General features: G+C 38.4%; 1 protein-coding gene across 2 annotated transcripts in view; it reads right to left on the reverse strand.

The window, feature by feature from the left end:
* Positions 1-20,067, reverse strand: part of gpc5c (glypican 5c) — a 110,657-nt gene that overhangs the window by 23,033 nt on the left and 67,557 nt on the right. For both annotated transcript variants that reach the window (XM_080862147.1, XM_080862146.1), the window contains 2 exons: positions 11,804-11,924; positions 1,299-1,440 (listed from right to left, as the gene is read on the reverse strand). In XM_080862147.1, the coding sequence (XP_080718273.1) occupies positions 1,299-1,440; positions 11,804-11,924 (263 nt within the window). The remainder of the gene's footprint in view (positions 1-1,298; positions 1,441-11,803; positions 11,925-20,067) is intronic.

A 20,067-nucleotide genomic window follows, 5' to 3' on the forward strand; every position in this document is an offset into this window, starting at 1 on the left:
GCGTGTAACTGGACTTTTTCAGTGATATTTAACTGTACCGTATTGTTTTATTTTCCTCTTTTCTTCTAAGTACAAACAGTATTACGCTGTTCTGATTAAATATTCCCTTACTTTGGGATTGTGCCTTCAGTGCAATCTTCAGGACCTCAGTTAAATAGAATTACTTTGTCTTGTCTTAAAAACAGGTAGAGAAGAAATTGCTAGCAGTGTCGACCTTGAGGTTACAGGGCTGAACTGAACAATATGGGTTGTGTTTGTTTCAATAAACAGCAGTTAAATGTCATTTAAACAACCTGTTAAAATGACAAAGCTTTGACTGCTGCAATCTAGAAGAAAAAGGCCATGCAAAAAAACTGCTGGGTGTCTAAAAAAAAGTGTGGCCATGTTGTGATAGTGTTAAGGGGTAAGTGAAAATGTAATGAAAGGAAACGGAGAAAGACTGACAAGCAGTATGTAAATTTGCAATTATAGTCACAATCGTAAATACACTTCAGTCTGTGTTGTACTTAATTGCTCGTCATTAAAATATATATTTTAATGTGCATGCAGTCATCCAAATGTACGACATGTGCTTGTCTGGGTTTGTGGTGGACAGAGTAAACATGGTACATGCTACATATTGAGAGACTGCTGAATCAGCAGCTGAAACGCTGGCAGTCTGAGCCGAAGAGGCTCAGCTTACTCAGCTGGGATTTTATTACTTTCCCTCTTTGTATTGCCCGTCCACTTCCTTCTAGCTCTCACTGTATGGTATCTCCAAATGGTCTATTTACCAGGTGCATTGAAAAAAAAAATCAGTTTTAAAGTACAACAAGGCTGACACTAACACTGGTTGCAGTTGTCTCTTTTTTCACTACATTGCTTGGGAAAAACAAAACACCATGGTAATATGGTGTTAAAAATGTAAAATCTCTGCAGGAGATAAAATATTCATTAAAATGAACACGAGGTCCAATAGAGTGTGTCTGTAAGTAAGCAAGCCATCTTTTTGATTTGGCATCTGGTATATAAGGTACTTATATGCCACCACCTTTGCTGGAGCCTCAGCAGAGTGTGAAAATGTGATTTGAGGTGAATATCCTTTGCCAGGTAGGAGATGAATAAAAGAGAGAGTTTGTGACAGTTCTTAGAAAACAATAACAGGGTCACTTAGCTGAAAAAAAGAAAGCACACTGTCTCTCCAGAGGCAGGCACTTCCTTAGTTATATAACGCAATTGATATTCTAAATAAACACGCAGACTTCGTGTGGAATTGTGCTTGTATAGTGAGTGTTTTTGCATGGAAAGGTGTGACTTACAGTGTTTGTCTTGACCGTCTCCTGAGGCTTGACAACCATCTTCATCATCACACTCTGTGGTGCTGCCCTCCTCCCTTTTCCCACTGCCCAGCTCTTCCCAGTCTTCCATTTCTGCCAATTCTGGAAACATTTCCTCTGTGTCCTGCATATGCACAGAAATATGGTTAATGCATAAGATTCCAATATCCTGCATGTGAAACACTGTGAGCAACTTTTAATATAGATAACATATGATATACTTTAACATAAGTTTCTTTTTGATACTGCAAGCTGCAGATCCTTCAAAAATCTGTCATCTGTTGGACTGTTGGATCATAGTGGAAGATCCCATTACTCCTGTATAAATCTCAGGACACTTTCTGAGAGCAGAAAGGTTCTGAAATGTAGAAAGGTTTGGCAGAAAACAAACCAATTATACAGTGGCAGTTGTTAATTCTTTTGGTGAATTATTCTAATTTATATTAGGTATTAGTCTATATACAGCTGAAATAAGACTTTATCAGCCTGGCCCATCAGGACCATATCCTTCCCTCCTGCTGTGTGGCCACCTAATTGGCTTTGTTGGCCCTTCATGCTGTCCATCATCATCAGGGTGGTCTCTGCTCCATAACACCATGTCTGACAAACTCTCATGACACAATAAGAAAACTGTACTTTGCACATTAAGTTCAAAATAAGGGCATAGATATCAGAACTTTGGAATATGTGAAATTATAGATGGATGCATTTGCACACATGTGTGAATACACTGTTAAACCTGCTTTACAAAGTTTACAAGATCATTCCTGGGACTAACTGACCTTAAAGGGAAGGCACAACCAGCGAAGACATGTTGAGAGGTGAATGAGAGGCATGGAGTTGGCCCCATTCCTCTCATTCACCTCTCGACATGTCTTCAGGTGTTGTGGGATTACAGATGTCTTTGCTATTGACACCACCCCAGTGACTCACTCATACACCTGACAACAGAAGAACAAGTTCTCTCCTAAGCCTTCAGTGCCCCAAAAGAAACATTTCACAAAACCAGACAAGTTTATTTATAAGAATTAGAGTGCAAAGCTTAAGAGAAACAAGACAGAGAATCAGACATGCTAGTGGTCCAGTGATAACACACTCATCCCACGTGATGTTTCAAACTACAGTAAACGTTAACATGCTATCTTCAACAAGCTTAATGTGCTTCTACAAAGGGTGGCTGTCAGTCTGCAACATGTTCCAAGTGTGTGGATTCAGGAAAAAAAAAGTTTCCTGAAAAGCTTGTTGTTCATATAAGTAACACAAAGAAAAACCAATGTTAAGTGGGCTCACCATGTAGGTCCAAAAAAGTGTCTGCACAGACTATCATGGAATTTACATTCTGCAAATTCCCACAGACCCTTACAGACTAACATAAAGGAATCTCAACTGTTAAAGGTATGTGTCTTAAAATGTATATTTTGACTTGATGATAGCACAATAAGAAAAGTCTCATGGTTCCAAAAAAGATGCATAAGGATAATCTAATAACCTCAACTAGCAGGAAAAAAAAGCAAGGAAACAGATTAATCGCGCTCATGGCAACTAATTTATTTGCTAATGGCAAAGAAAGGTTTAATTTTCAATTAATAAGATGTTTCATAAGAGGTTTACTTAAAACAAAAACTAGATGTCAAGATAGTCAAAGCCCCAAACTGACAAACAGAGAAACTGAAGCACAAACCAAGGAAGCTACACGGAACTGAATTTAACTTAAGATAATAAATAAATGCTTGTTTGGGTACCAGAGTTATTCAAACAGACATATTAGTATTCTTTTTTTCCTTTTTCTTCTTCTATCACATTAGTGATTGCAGATGCTAGAGAAAGACATTTAGAATGGTTTTGACTCAAGCTGGTACTTTTACATGATAATCGGTATACTCATTACTTCCATCATGTTTCACATTCAACCACATTCAACCAATGTGAAAGTACATCTTCTCACTGTGGCCTGAGAGAGTAAAATGAGATGATACAGCTATAACCACTTAAGTACAGGCTGATAAACCAGATCTTGTACATTTCAGGTAAAAGTGAAAGTCATTGGTAAAACTGGATGTCTTAATTTTCACAAGTGTGAATAAATTACAATAGGAGGGGAACAGGGTGAACAATATTTGACAGTTGTTAGAGTTCCATATTTTATAGTATGAGTTAATTCATATTACAGTTTGCTGACAGACTAATGACTGATAACTGAGACAATCTGGGAAAAAAGAGAAAGCAATGTTCTTGAATAAGATAAACCCATTATGATTTTTCTATCATGTAAAGCAACTAAATAAATTCAGTGTGCATTACAGCAGTTCACACCCAAATGCTCTGCTAAGCAGCATAATGTTCGCCATCACTTGATGCCAGCGTGATATTAAGCTTATAACTATGGCACTGAGTGGATGTTTGACACAGTGTTGCTTGGCCCAGCTGTCCTTAAAGCATGTTAATTAGGGAGTGAATCAATTAAGGTGTTGTTGCTGTGGAAACCACGGTTAGTATAATTGTTGGTTTGTTGCTGTCTACTGAGTGCAGGGTGTTGGGTTATTTTTGTTAAGTCATGATTGCTAAATGGTCAAACTAAAGTCCTTCCTTTACAATTGTAACATAGCGAGGAAGCAAATTTATAATTTGTCTGTGGAGCTAGAGACAGATATGAATAACATGAATGTATAATGTGATAGAAAAAGACTGCTTCTGCTCTGGATTTCAATGAGCATCTTAAGCACTTTCTTAAAATGGTTTGTATTTATTTAATTTTCCTTCTCGCTTTAGAGCAGAAGCCATCAACACATCAAGGGAGCGTTTGTTCACAGGCAGCCTGCTAAGCTGTGTCAGTTTTTTTCAAATATAAAATATGCTACAAAAAGAAAACAACAAAGAAAACCGTAACAATATGTTCAACAACACAAAGGTTGATCTGTTTATGAGAAATAACAACAACAACTCAAAGGGTCATCCTCCTGATCTGTCTCCAATGAGGTACAATGAGTAGACAAGTGGGAACAATATCTCAATAGCAGCAGACTTTACATTATGGATAAGTCAGAGATTTACTGTGCCTTTGAGATGCAGACAGATGGTTTTGTTCTAACATGACTCGTCACTCTCTCTGACATGTCTGTGTACCGTTGGGTTAGAACGACCTATTAGAATTGAGAACATGTATATGTATTTACATTTCATTTCAATTTAAACTTTCAATAGAAGACTGACAAGCTATAATTTGCGAGCGCAATTAACTTTACAATGTTTTATGATAATCAGAAGTTATTATCGTTAATGCCATCATCTATATATACTGAATGCCAACAGTTTCCGAGAAACAACAAAGACAAATGAAAGATTTTCAAGTCTGGGAAAGAAAACTGAAACATTTTGTTGTTTTTCTTTTTAAAAAAGGAGCACAGACAGGCGCTTGAACAACTTGCAGTTGTGTAAGCTGATGGGTACGGCGAGGGCACAGATACAAGATACAAACCTTTTCCTTTAAGGCTTACCTTGAAATTACCCTGGCATCCAAGGGCAAATCAGGTATTCCAAAAAGGCTTTGAATAAAATCCCAAATCATGAAATATTTTCTAGTTCCCCTCTCACAGTGCCAACTAATGCACCTCTCTCTTTCTTTTCAAAAGCATTCTTTAGTTAGAGGATGATGCGGCAGGTTTGAGAGAATCAAGGGCTGAATTCCTGCATTTTTTAATGCTTCCTAGTCACGCTAAAATCTGTACTGCCAGGAGTAACCAATCACCTTGGAGTCTAGAAGAAAGACTGAGCTGTATAGATTCTGCTGTAATGTAGACATAAATGGGACATCTAATCATGAAATGTAAAAATGTGAAATGTGACCACTTGGCATATGATGAAACCTACTGCAACAGTTACAGTAAGCATTTTCATATGGCTATGCATACATTTAGGGTATGATTGGCAACCTTGCGGACAAGGATCATAAGTCCTATCCTCCATGTGCCCACATCTGCTCTTTTTCAGCCCTGTCTGAAACAGTATCACCTCATCGAGGGCAGTGGTGATAAAACTGCATATGCGGGCAGAAAAAAAAGGAAAGCAAAGGAAATTCTGGAGGATACTGAAGGAAAAACTGACAGCGGTGAATGTCTGCATAACATAAGTACTCTCAACTTGTTGAATGAAATTGGCTACATTTTCTCACATACTGTTACGGCCAACAATGCTTTTAAGTAAAAACAAACATCAGCTGGGAGACAAAATATGAGTGTTTAAATATCCGTTATGTCTGTGTGTCTGTGGATGTCCCCAATTAAAGAGGAACTGGATGCAATTATCTCTATTTCTCACACTGCCTGACAAAGAAAAGGCGGCTGGGAGAGAGACGGAGCGAGGGAGAAGCTTCTTCTAAAAGTATAGGAATGAAAAGATGAAAACGGTGCATCCTAAGAAGAGTGACAGGTTCAAAACAAACTCTGGACAGCCGCAGTGCTCTGCCATCCATCCCTGCAGTAGCTGTACTGTGCTGCTTGTGTATATTAATTATACCTGTTATGGTCAACAAGACTGTTCATAACTATAAAAGAGCCTTATCCATGTGTATGTAGAGCAATTGTTATTTTCTGATGGCAGCAGTGGTTTCATTATAATATAGTTTATCATAGCTTCGTTTTTATAATTTAAATTACTCCGTCTGTCTACAGCAGCCTTCATATTCCCCACATGTTAAGAGAGAAAAAATCATGTTTGGATGCAATTGCAAAATACAATTTGGGCAAATTTATAGGGGAAACACAGAGAAAAGCTATAGAAGGATCTGTCTTGGTGAACCAAATCTTGAATATAATGAGCCAGAGGTGTTCACATGGACTAATTTTGCATGACATTTTATTAAATCAGTATGAAATCTGAAAACAGATGCTGTTTGTGGAAAAAAAAGTCCACCTAAGTTTCTTAGAACTCTGAGCAATGTTTTCAACATTTTTCAACAACTGCCGAGCCACACCTCCACTACAAGCTAGCACAAGCTGATTGAGTTTGTCGCTGTTAGTGACACTCTGTTCGACATGCCCTCATGTAACCCCCATTACCTAATCGCTGCATTGGATTGTCACACCCTGCTCCTGTAAGGTACTGACTGAAACAGCTCGTGTGTGGAATATATGCGCACGGGAACAAACTTTGACTTCTAACAGCTAAGTGATGGAGATGTTATTGAAAAATGCGTGGCAGTTTCGGTGACATCAGCATTTTTCTGAGTGCATGTTCCGACAGCTTCCTGCGAGAGGTGTGCGGGTCGAAAGACAGCGAATGGTGCTCATTTGCTGCTGGGAAGCAGATTTTTTAGACATGAAAATCGGCTTCAGATGTCCTTATAAAGGAGCAAAAGGTTTGAAGAGCTGACTTCAAGGCACCAATCCAGTTTACACACCATGAATACCAAACATTATCAGGATAATCAACCCACTTACTGGGTCAAATCAGTGTAGCTTCTACACTACTTGTGCTTTTACTAAGGCCAATATGCTGGGAAAATTAAATTAGATTGTGGCTTACTTTTTCTCTGAGATATCCATTTCTCTTCTTTTTCTATTTCAAAATTTCTCTTCTTACCTGAAGCCTTTGAAAATATGTTTATTTATCTAATGTAAAGTAAATTAAATCAGTGTGTCTCGAAATGAGATATTCAGAATCCCAACTGAAACAGATCAGGAATTTAGTGCCAATTTGCAGCGATATGATCAATTTCACTTTTATGCCCCATCATCCCAAATGGAAAAGTGAATAATTTCACATAAAAACCCAGCATCTCCTTGATTCAATAACATTTACTAAAAAGGAGAAGCCACATGAGTCTGTAATCCATCTTGGTGATAACCTTAAGAAAACAGTCTTTAATATGGTTTTACAAATGCATACCATAGCAGATTGAAAAAGATTAAAAAGGGGGATTTGGAAAAGGGATTTTTGAAACCGTGTCCCAAAAACACAACCAGCCACATATTTTCTTAACAGGACAAGAATCACTGTATTAAAATTATAACCCAAAAGGCAAGCAAATACAGTATTACCCAGTGAAGAAAAACATCCACAGTTCACTGAATTTTTATGAGCTTTGCATCTAATTATGGCATTTAAAAAAAAGTTATATTTAAATTACAGTCTGGGTTCATGAAGTCTGGTTGCCAAGTGAACGGAGAGCTCTGGGCAGTGAGACTTGTTGCTGTATCGTTGCCACAGCAGCAGTAAAGAGCAGCAGAGCTCCTGTGAAGACCAACTCCATCATCTTCTTCAAGTGGAAAGAATTTGTCCCCTCCCTGTGACAGGCTGCCAGCTCAGCCCGAGCTCTTTCTTCATCCCTGGACTCCACTAACTCTTGAGAGCTCAAACCCTTTCACACTGCTGCAGGCATTGCTAAATCATAAAAGAGATGTATACTGAAGTCAGAAAGTCCGCTGAGAGCTGTATATCTATAAAACCGATATACTTTAAAGAATCAGCTGTTTATCTGTTTATTTTAACCGTTTCTAAAAAGCAAGCACAATTAAGTCTATCTAACAAAGGCACATAGAACTCTGAGTCTCTGAGTCTGTGCAGCAGCTGATAGGGCCATGGACTGACTGGACCCACAAAGAGGATATGCACAGTGTGGGTCTAAAACAAGCGTGGCTTCTCTGATGTGGAACCTATCTGGGCCACTGGCCAAACAAGACAGCAAAGCTGCAGTCAGTCCCATCAATCACATGTCAGCCTCACTATATTGCATCTTTATGCTTTCCAACTCTCTATCCTGCAACCGCTTTCAAAATTGTTAATGCTATTGCCCCTTTATAGGCGTGAGTCTGAGTGAAATAAAGATAGAAATAAAGCATGAGAATCAGCGTCTGAGTGTTTTGGGGTTTTTTTCCTACCCTGAATGTTGCCGCTGACTTTTCATTTACAAAAGTGCAAAGTGACAAACTGACAAATGATCTGGACTTAATAATCACATGGAAACAGATAGACCGTTGTGAAATGATCCCCACCCAAAAACAGCTGGACTGATGGCTAAGAATCAGAAATCTACTTTGAAGCATTTATTGTCCGGATTAGCAACCTTTACAGGCAAAAAGAAAGAAAAGGAGAAAGAGGAGAGTTAGAGGAGGTACACAGGGGAGGACAGGGGAGTTGGCCTACTCATTTAATGGACTATTTTATAGAAGGTCAAGATTTAGCCTTGTCCCGTGTGTGTGTGTGTATTTTAGTTTTATTTCTAGATGTTATGTCCTTGATTTAACGTGGAAATGTTGTGTGCATGTCCTCTAGCTCTATCCCCGTGTGTACTGTATGTGTAGGGTTGTGTGGGTGAAACTCACACACATACTCATTTTGTAAAGGGATCTGAGTGCTTAAACAGAAGGGTGCCATGGTTAGATGATGGGTCATAGTCTGCGATATATCAAGAGTAGTTTTCCAATCCTCTTAGTGCCACAGTGCTCAGAGTGTAACTGCTCTTCAGTAGGTAAAAATATACACGTCTTTAAGCCCACTAATCCCGGAAATTGAAGTTATTCAAATCTGGAAAAAGCTGAGATTAGACCTTCTCTGAAAAACCTGCAATATCTTTTAAGCTAAAAAAAAAAGAAAATATGGATATGATTTAAAAGCAGTCGGTGTGCATTTGTTATTTGTCAGCATCTAATTTCCATTTAAAATGAAATAAATATCCACAGTAGTTCAAAGGATGAAAGAAGACAAACGCACGGCCTAATTATCCTCCTAACATCGACACACAATCGAAATCTTAACCCTAAACAGTCGTTTGAAGAAGTGAGGACTTAAAAGTGTTGCGAGCATCTGAAACTCAAAGGAGTTTTTGAAAAGATGAAAGTGGGGGTACAAGCATGCACGGAGGACCAACACAGTGCAGGCTATGCTTTGAATCATCTAGTCCATGAGAGTAAACCAGGCAGACTTTTTTTTAACCTTTTGTTACTGTCACAGTCACACATTATACTATCAAACTATTTTTTTGTTGTTTAATATGAAATCAGATTTAACATAAAATCAATCAAACTCATTATTTATTTATTCAAAGATAAAAATTGATAGTTTTCCTGCACTTTTAGTAAGATAACCTTTACTTTTATGTGCTTGCAGCTCTTCCAAGAACAATGACAATCACATGCCTGGCTGGTTTTTGGTTATTTATAGGTTTGCTCCATGCTCCCAGGCCCCCTCAGCAGCCCACTGTATACAAAGCAGTGTGCGTCTTTCCAATAGCACACCTGAATCTCAGAGCAATGAAAAACTTCCTTTTCCAGTCCTTGTTTATGAATGCAGATAGATTTTAAAAAGCAAATTAATTTTCAGGTATTTCAGGTAAATTGCATGTTGCATGTTTTGTGCCTTTACTTATCAACTGTTTGCCAGCATCCAGCAAAAGTATGCTCAAAGGTTATTGATGAATTGAAGCTTCTGGTTCCAAAAATGTTCAGAACATTCAGAACAAAACCACTTTTATCTGGCCTACAGTATTTGTCTAAATAGTGACCATCTTTGCTGTCAGGCATAGATGAACTTTAAAAGTTAATATGCAGCATTTCAGAAAACATACAGTTTTATTTTCTCTTTTTTAGTGTTCCTATGTCTGCAAATCTGCATCTTAGCAAGCAATCTGTTCACACAGGTATGAGCACATGTGATGACTTGTGCTGTAATCTCTAGTTCGACTGGTTGATAGCTTGGTTGATATTTGTTTATTCAGCCAAATTCTCACTGATCAGCCAATCTTGTCACCTCCTGCGTGTTTTAGTAGCTTTTAATTTTCCCAAATGAATGTATCCTGTTCAATTAACATTTACATTTTGTCGGTGTTATTATGTTCAAACAACTTCCCCGTTTAGGCTCAAGGCTTTGAGTGCAAATACATCAGAACTCGTCGATTTCCGTGTTTGCCCTAATAATTCATTTATAACAGCATTCACACCAAACCACAGATTCACTAGCTCCTCGGTCTCGCAGGAGCACACACCTACACCGAGACCAAGCTGAACGTTTCTTCTCTTATCACCCCCCACCCAGTGCCGCCAATCGATTGGTTTGAGAGTAGTAACGATTCCAGTCGACCAAGACTTTCTTTGGTTGACTGTCACTTCATGCAGGCTAACACTCTGTGATACTCTCTCTTATCTGGCACAAACATAAAGCTCAGTCAAGCTCTGGCACCTAGTGTAGATGCAAGGTAGGCTTTTCAAGTCTGTAAATGTCAACAGGACACCCGCTCAACTCTGCATAGTTTCCATGACAACGAGGCACTTGACAGCCACCAGCACAATGGGATGTTGTGGTCTAACAGGAATGATCTTGAACTGCCAGTTAACAGGTTGAGTGATATATAGTGTGGCTGCTGTACAGATGAAAGAGTAACGAGTGACACTATCGACTCAAATAAGACTAAAACAAAAATACAGTTAATACAGAGAAAAAGGGAAATCCATAAGATGGAAGCATGGGAAACCACACAGGTATAAAAGTGGTCAAACGGAAAAAGCAAAGTGAGATATAGAGATAGAGCTCTAGTCATCGCTGCACTTTCTATCTGTGGCCATAATTTTTTCAGGGCAACAAAAGGGCAGGCGGGCAGAGGGGAACCAAATCCTGGCCCGTTTGTCTCCTCAAATGGCCTCTAGGGACTGTCTGAAATGGCTCTTTTCTTCTTGGTTCTTTTCAGCCCTAAACCCCATCTACATGACAAACAGTGTCACTTTGAAGCTGCCTGTGTCATCTATGCTATCTGTCACTCATTCATGACCTTTTGCTCCTGCCTCTCATCTTTCTTTTTTTTTCTTTCCACAGTAATTCCCTTTTTTGTCACTGTCTCCCTTTCACACACTATCCTTTTCATTTATCTTTGATATCTGCCTCTGAGCTCAAAACAAGTCTTTGGATCAAAAGAAAATGGCAAGGACATTTCAGTAGTTCTTTTGACAATGTGTCATAGCATTTGAGTCCTTATAAGACTTTGAGTTGCATTTGTCCACAACCAACAATCATCAAGTCTGTATTATTAGCATTATTATTATCTTCTTAATTCCTCTTGTTATTAATTACAAAACACAACAATTAGACCATGTGCATCCATCACAGTTAAGCTCTTTACTCAAAATCAGAGTTTTAATGCTAAAATATAAATATTGTTGTTATTCATAAATTTTCAAACAACTATTTGACAAGAAAGCTGAAAAATTGACAAAAAGAAGAGAAAAAAATTATTAGATTCTGAATTACAGCTATTTACTTGCATTACTGAACAGACCAAAATGGGTTTAGTGGTTGAATGTTATTAATATGTCCAGTGTGCTGGCTCACATTTTAGTGTTAAAACATGAATTCAGTTTGTTATTCTACTAATGAATAAGCACACATTTTATAGTTGTAAACACATTTTTGACAGATTTCTATTAATATTTTCTTGTTTTTATGATAGCTGGTCTAATAAAAGAATTAAGCTATGCATATGATAACTGAAAAATCCATCCTACCGTGTTGAAGTTCTCCAGCCTCTCCTTAGCTTCAGCGACTGCGCACTCCACATTGCGAACTTTGACCTCTGGGTTATTCCTCTGGGCATACAGACCATTTCCTACAACTCTGCCTGTATAACTGTGACAAAAAAGAAAGCCGGAATCAATTTAGTCGCCAACATCATCTTTATGCTGTTAACATGCAATGCTGAATGTATTTGTTAATATCAGAATATTGCTAATGTGTTATTGCTGTGAGTTGCACAATTTAATATGACTCTGTGATTTATCACTATGGAAATATACCTCGGACGCTACAACCAATCAGAAACACACACTATGCCAGGCTCCTGGTTAGACTCCAGCGTCTTTATAATTTGCCTCATTTGTCAACAACATATTGTTAAAAAGCTCCATTATGCATCCTCTCCTGCATCAACACTGAAATCTAATCCAGATCATTTAATGATGCTTTTCATGGTCTTGTGTGAGGAAATATTTTAATGATAGCTGAGCTCTGCCTTGTAAAAATTGTGATTGAGACAAATGCATGCTGGGCCTTTTAAACTCTGGCATGCTCTGTGGCCCTGAAGCTTGGCAGGAACTATAGCTGTTAATTTCTTCAGAGCTGTTGTTGAGCTGATGTCAGAGAGGCTAAACTTTTCTAGCGGCCAACCTGAATTAAATAGGAAGCGTTTTTGATGTCTAATAATAGATTGGAAATTTGTCCGTAAAGAATCGGTGATTTAACGTTTTACAGTTTTGATGGTTTAAATGCTGAACAGTTGGAGCTGATACTGAGCACTGCAGTGTCTCGCACAGGCGTTCAAAAACAACAAAAAACAACATCAGTGTGTGCCCATTTCCTGTAACCTCCACCAGCACTGGCTCGCTCTTTGTGTCATTAATCTTATTTTAGTCTAGTATTATTGTGGCCAATACCGTAAGCAGTTGACCTCACGGGTGAGGGTGAGATATACAAATTGACTTTCAATGATGCGATGCACTTATCCCTCATTTTCCTCCAAATTAATTTTAGAATTATATATTGATGCTAATCTTCCATACTTGGGAGATTTAACGGCACTGGAGAGGAGTGACATGTACTGGCAACAAATCAATTGATGCTTCAGCAGGCAGCGCGAGGCTGATAAAGTGATTATGGATGGTTTAAGCGAGCGTGTTTGTAAGGATGTCTTTATGGGTATGTGAGTGCTTTTGTCGTCGTGCTTGCATATACTTGTACTTGTGAATATGAGTCGAGGCAATCATAAAAGTGCTGACCCTTAAAAAATCTCTGGCCTGTGATATAAGCAGTGTCTTGATAAGGTCGGTGCTCCTTCATCTTGCTGAAACAGCAAAATGATGCAAAAAAAAAAAAAATCCTGTGTAATCCTCTGACATTGCAGATTAACTTTACATCTCGTTGTTTGTGTATTTGATTTTATGCTTCATTTTCTTCCTTCAAGTGCTTATTTTACTTTAGGATATTTACCAACCAGATTTTCTGTGTGCCACACACACACACACACACACACAAAACAAACTGCTTGGACAACAACTGAAAATTCTTATTTGCTGCCAACTCTCAGTCTTCCGAACATGGACGCTATCAATAGCTTTTGGACTTACAGCTTCTCCCCTCTGACACAAGAGATTAATTGAAGAATCAAACAGCCCTCTAAGCAGTGGTTTAAAGTGGGGGGCTGTGTCTTAGGGGTCTGACTGTCTCCAGGCTTGGCTTGTGATAAGAGTGTTGGTGCGGAAATGAGCTCATCAAATTGGATGCTAATAAAAGGGAAGTGTCATGGTGAGTCTGGCAGTGCGTTTGGCCTGGAACATTTCATTGCAGGGCTTGTTTGATACTACATAGGGGATGTAACCACTGACACAGCAGGATATCCCAGAACTGATTACGCGATAGACATACAATTAATGCAGCAAATTTCAAGGCAGAATTCAGATGTTATAAGTTTGCTCTGAATGGCAACAGTGAACTGTTTTGGAATAAATTTCACTCGAGCGCTATAACTCAGGGGATTAAACACTGAGCACACAGTACAGCACAAATGCTACAGCACCCAAATGATGACTCCTTCTTTTTTAGAATTAGCTCTTCTGCCCTTCTGGTGGCCTCAAATGCAGAACCTCACCAAGCATTTGAAAACTCTTTCTACACATTTATGGCTTCTGACTCAGAGCCCTTTTTCTATGGAAGTGACTCACTCCCCCGTGAATGCACAATTGATGCGCACTCTTGAAGGCAGCTTTGTCTGTTCGCGTCCTTTCCCTCTGCCTGAAGCACAGACTAGCAGTGACCTGTACTCCCTGATGCTGACCCCAAAATGAAATGTTTTGCTCTTTTCAAAGCCTGAAGGAATGCTCGTGGGCTTTGGGGCGAAGCATGAAAAATCATTATTCATTTTTAAGGTGTATGGGGGGGGGGGGGGGGGGGGGGGGGGGGTCATCTTGAGAATACCCAAGGTAAAGGATATTTTCATGTATATTGCATTAATTGAATTACAAGGATGCGTATTTGATCTGGAATTTGAATTGCCTTTTGCTACTGCGAGGGATTGATAGCAAAGTGACCCATGGTGAATCTGATTCTATTTTATCTGTTAAACCCAACTGCCTAAGCTTGTAACATTCACACATTCACAAAGGACTTAATTACTCTTCTTTTTGTTTTAATTTATTTATTTTTGAGAGCACTTGTGGCTGCTCTTGCTCGTCACATGAAAAGAAACATAAAACAACTAAAAACTACAGATTCTATCTTTCAGAGTTTTCAATGATTTATGACCCCAAAAGACTACTGTATAAACATAAAGCATCACTGGTAAAAGAGATTACACATCTGTATTTGCCAGGCAAATAAATGATTGTAGATCATTTCTTAAACGATGGGAGCTTTATTACTTCTTTTGCCAAGGACTCCTCTGGGATTGACATTAGGAATGAAGACATTCAAATGAATGGATAATCTAGATCTTTTCTTGATTCATTAGAATCATCTTATTTAATTTATGTACATGTTCATCAGCAGGACGCTTTGTGACATTCTCCTGAAGTTTATTAGATGCATGCCTTGTATCAGCAGGATCCTATTATTCAATTGTGAAAAGACAAACACTGTGCAAGCTAAAACAGTCTCAGTGTGGATGTAAAGACTAAACAATATGTCTCCTACTGGAGAAAAATCTTAGCACACATTACTGGTACTGAAATCAACATTAGTTTTTACTGGAGTAGACAGTCACTCAAGAATTATCAAAGTAATCTGTCTGGTCTAGTAATCTGTAACTGAAACAAATCTTCAAACTGAAAAGAGACTCTCACAGTTCATGGCTTACTTTGAAGTAAAGTTTCACTACAATATGTCTCACTAATTATAACAGTGTGCAGCACAGTGCACTGATTAACAGATTGTATGTTTAAACTGGTGTAGAAATCTCAACAAATTCAGTGCTTAGCATTCTGACCTGTTTTAGTGACATAAAGTCACAGTAAGCATTATTGCAGATTTAGCAACAATGTGGAACCCAGTACACAATCACTTAGATCACCTAGAATGAAGTGTTTTTTGGAGACAAGAAAAAAAAGTAAATGGCTTTATGCACACAAAATTAAGTCTATAGGTAACAGACACACGTCTTCTCTTTGATAATGTCAATATTTAACTCCAGTAAGTACTTGAGTGATTTAAACCAGAATTTCTATAGGTAAATGGGCTTGACTAATATCTATGTAGACAATCAATACAGTGCAATACAAACTGCAGCAGTCTCTTTTCTCAGTCCTATCTTTGTTCTTTTTTGTAATGTGGAAAAATGCTATAAATATTCTCATGCTTAGCTACTTAAATACCAAAATTACTGCTGCAAAGCTTTATTTTTGTAAGGCAAATGGAGCATTTCTTTGATAAAATGTGAATTTGTGATACTTGGCTATCTCTCCTCTCAATGCATCAGTGGAGCAGAATCTGCTACTGAGGCTCTGTTTGGGGTGCAGAATTCATGATAGACTAAGAGTGCAGAATCTGCTATCACACCAAAGCATTAGTGGGTCTGTTGCACACTTTAGCTTGATATTGCTTCATGTAGTAAGAAGACACACTGATAAAATTACAAAAACAAACATTTAAGGTAAAAAATATGATAGAAACATTTTAGCATACATGGACTGCATTAAAAAAATAAAGAGCTGCTTAATAATACTGTTTGTGTGCATTATTAATGTTCTATTTCCATGCTTTCACGCTGAATTCCTTCCAGAACAATCCACCGTGAACTTACTTCTACAAAACATAATGTTAAAAAAATACAGAGCATTAGTGACTAGTTTGTGATTATTTCATTAATTGGTCTATACTAAATAGACTGGACATATAACTAAGCCCTTTAGTGCTCACATTAGTGCATGTTAATTTCCCTAGCTATAATCATTTCTGTGAAACAAACATCAGACTGAATTAGAGCAAGGCGAGGAGGGGAATAATGTCAGTGATTAATAACTGAGAGGAGAGGAGGCTGTTTACTATGACTGAGAGTGTGTATTTTTGTGGCTGTGGGTGGCACCATTTCAGCTGAAGAGGGTACTGCACTTGGGATGATGGCACTGCTATCAAGATAACCAGCAAATTGTCGGTTCTGCATGATTAATAAAGCCTTTCCCCACCCCCCAGCTGTTGTGGGAATTGAACATGTGTTGAGTTACTCATGGGGAAGTCCTGTGATTAGTACACAGTGGGTTATATCAGCTGTTTTTTTAAAGTTCTCCTGTTTGATGATTTATGTTTGTTATTTTTTTAAGACAATCATGCAATTTTTGCTACTTAACATTCAAAAAATGTCAACAATCCAATCTTAATCATTTTTTTTTGTTTAAATAAAACTATTGCCATATATATTTAAATTTCCTAAATCACAGATTGAAAAAACAGTTAATGTCCAAGGTATTTAAAAGTTTTTCTTTGGAGACTCGCTTCTTTTCCCCCTCATGTTTAGTTCAATCCTGGTACCTGACCAAACAAGTCACTTAACAATAACATATTAATCTATGAAAAATGTCAAAGAAGGTGATTCTCAAATACATTAGGCAGAAATTTGGATATCTGAGCATGGGATGCAGTGAAAAATCTGAGGAAACTGGACAAATGGAGGAAAAATGTCTTAAAAACCCATGTACAGCAGCTGAAGAGTATCTGAAAGTCAAGACACTTTCAGATACTTACTTTCACAAAGATCTGACACAGGATCTGAGAGATACACCTGGTCCTTCAGCTGCAATGGTCTCAAGGGAACGGTGGCTGTCTAGAAGCCTGTCATTTTTAAGGAAGGGAAACAGGAAGAAAAGCTGAGGTATGCCAAATTACACAAGAACTGGACTGAAATAAGTGGCAAACAATCTTCTCAAAATTGATGGAATTATGAATGCAAAGAAGTATCATCAGATTTGGATTCAACGGGCAACATCTGCTGTTTATATATTGTATTTCTGTGTATGTTTGCACATGGTTCAATAAATTACTGCACCTATTCCAATTCAATTCAATTCAATTCAAATCAATCATATATATATATATATATATATATATATTTTACATTATTTTATCAACTTTTCTTCTGACGATGCTGTCTGTGTTGAGAGCTCAGTGGATCTGCGTTCGACTACTCCGCCTAGGCTGCACTGCCGAGCGCAGATCCACTAGCAAGACTGAAGCTAAGCTCGTTGCAACATGGCAAATTGAACCTCCCCCACCCTTATTCAGATCTGGCCTTTGGAACTATTTTGGTCTTCATGTGAAGTTTGACCCTGAAGGTAAGCGCATCATGGACAAAAGTAAAACAGTATGTCGGATGTGCCACGCAATGCTCAATTACATTGGTGGGAACTAGTGCGTTAGCGCAGTTAGCTTGTTAACGTGTTGACGCCGTCCAGCCCCACGCACGGGGCGATCCGCGGTAGCTCGTTAACGGAGATTTGCCGTGTTGTGGCGTTAACGTCATTTCAACAAGATTAACGCTGACAGCACTAGTGGGAACACAACAAATATGACTGCACATTTACACCGACATCATCCTAGTGCAAAGACAAGTGAAAGCAGACAAAAACAACAAGCACGCATGCTACAAACTTTACCCGAGTCATTTATACAACCGTTAGCACATGATTCTCCTTATGGGGACCTGATAAGTTTAATATGCTGCTGACAATATAGCCCAGAAGAAGCGTATAGTATAGCTTTTATTTTGTAAAGAGCCATTTCTCTGTAATAAACTCTTTTCCAAAGATGAGTGATTTCTCGATCAGATTGATTTACTTTTTATTACTTTGTTGTTTCAGCAACATTAAATTTAAAAACTGTACTTTTGAGTTAAAATATATATTTACAATTTTAATAAATGACAAATTAAAAAAGCATGAACATTTTTTTGTATCGAAAAAATATCGAACCGTGACACCAAAGTATCGAACCGAACCGAACTGTGAATTTTGTGTATCGTTGCACCTCTAATATATATATATGTACCAAATTAAAACAGTTCCCCCGAGGTGCTTTATACTGTAATGTAAAGACCCTACAATAATACAGAGAAAAAATAGAAAACCCCAACAATCATATGACCCCCTATGAGCAAGCACTTTGGCATCAGTGGGAGAGAGAAACTCCCTGTTAACAGGAAGAAACCTCTGGCAGAAGCAGTTTCGGAGAGGTGTGGCCATCAGCCATAACCAGTTGGTCCCATTTTCCAAGCAAAATATAAAGGAAGGAGAATTATCTACAGATATACACTAAAAAAAACGAGTTCTTGTGTGATGTTAATTTATTTTACATGTTTTTAATCAGTCTGCACAGTATATGCTGTTCACATAACATTAGACCCATACCGCTGAAAAAGAAATCTAGACCTTTCAAACAAGTGTGTGTGTGGGGAGGGGGCGCTGAGCAGATGCTTGTAGCCAGTGAACTTTACATGCAAGGCTTGGGCATATTGAAATACTCTGAACAGGAGGTTTTGTTCTGAAAGGCCAGACTGTTCTCACATGCTGTGAACTTAGTAGCCATTTACTGTATGGCAAACAGCCTCAAGCCCATGAACAGGCAACTTGTCAGGAGCCACTTGACAAACATTTACTCGCCATCCCACATAAGGTCATCCATAGGCAATAAACATAGACATGAGCAAACACATACAAATGCTCTAAAAATCTATGCCGTGTAAGGCAATTTGAGCCTATACAAATGGCAGTCTCGGGCTTGCCACAGTCCCTGAAACCCAACAGTTATTCCCAAAGATAACCGCACGCTAAAAATAAATGCTTTAAACGTCAAGCATTTAAAAAACTAAGCACTGATAAATTCTTTGGTTGATATCTTGTCCAATCTCTTCATAGTAGTTAGTGTAGTCAGCTGTACTCTAAGGACAACTGCACTAGACATCAGAAAATGCACAAGGGGAAACAGCACGCAAATCAGGAGAGGTCGTTTGCAGGGCAGACAAGCTTAAACAGTGTGGTTTCTATTCAATGCTTGATTACTCTTATCCACCATGCACCCCCACCTATTATTCTTTGTTCTTAAATGATCTCTCCAAGTCTACAACAAGACTTTTGTTGAAGTCATCTTTTTTTTTTCTTTCTGTTCATTTCCCTCCCGGCAAATACAGACACTGCAGAATCTTGCTTTTTCTTGTCGCTGTCATTTGTAAGCCAGCTGGTGACAACATGAACATGTCATCAGCAGCTCCAGTCACTTGGAGTTCTCAGAAACACCTGGGCAAGCGGCCTTGGATGTTTTTGTTTTGCTTCTGTTACTTTTTATCAGTATCCTCCAACCTCCTCCTTGTTCCAACTATCAGTTGGGTATTTAAAAACAAAAAAATTCCAGTTTTCCCTAATGATACACAAACCTGTGAAAAAGTTATCCCCAGTTCGATTAGAAATATGACAAAAATCCTGAAACATGACAATTGTACCTTAGTTGCCTGTAATACCCAATAAAGACAGACAATAGGATGGGTCTTGTACTGGGATTCTCCTCCTCCCTCAGACATGCTATGTGAACCTGAGCTCAGTTAAGTTCTACTCTGTTACTCATATGAATATATTCCAATGCCTCCTGCGCGATATTCGACTGCTTCCTTCGAGGGGTCACCACAGCAGATCATCTGTCTCCATCTCACCCTATACCTATCATCCTCTTCTCTTACACCAGCCCTCTGTAAGTTCTCCTTCACTACATCCGCGAATCTTCTCTGAGGTTTTTCTCTTTTTCC

The sequence above is a fragment of the Rhamphochromis sp. 'chilingali' genome (assembly GCF_963969265.1).
Source record: "Rhamphochromis sp. 'chilingali' genome assembly, chromosome: 16".
NCBI lineage: Eukaryota > Metazoa > Chordata > Actinopteri > Cichliformes > Cichlidae > Rhamphochromis > Rhamphochromis sp. 'chilingali'.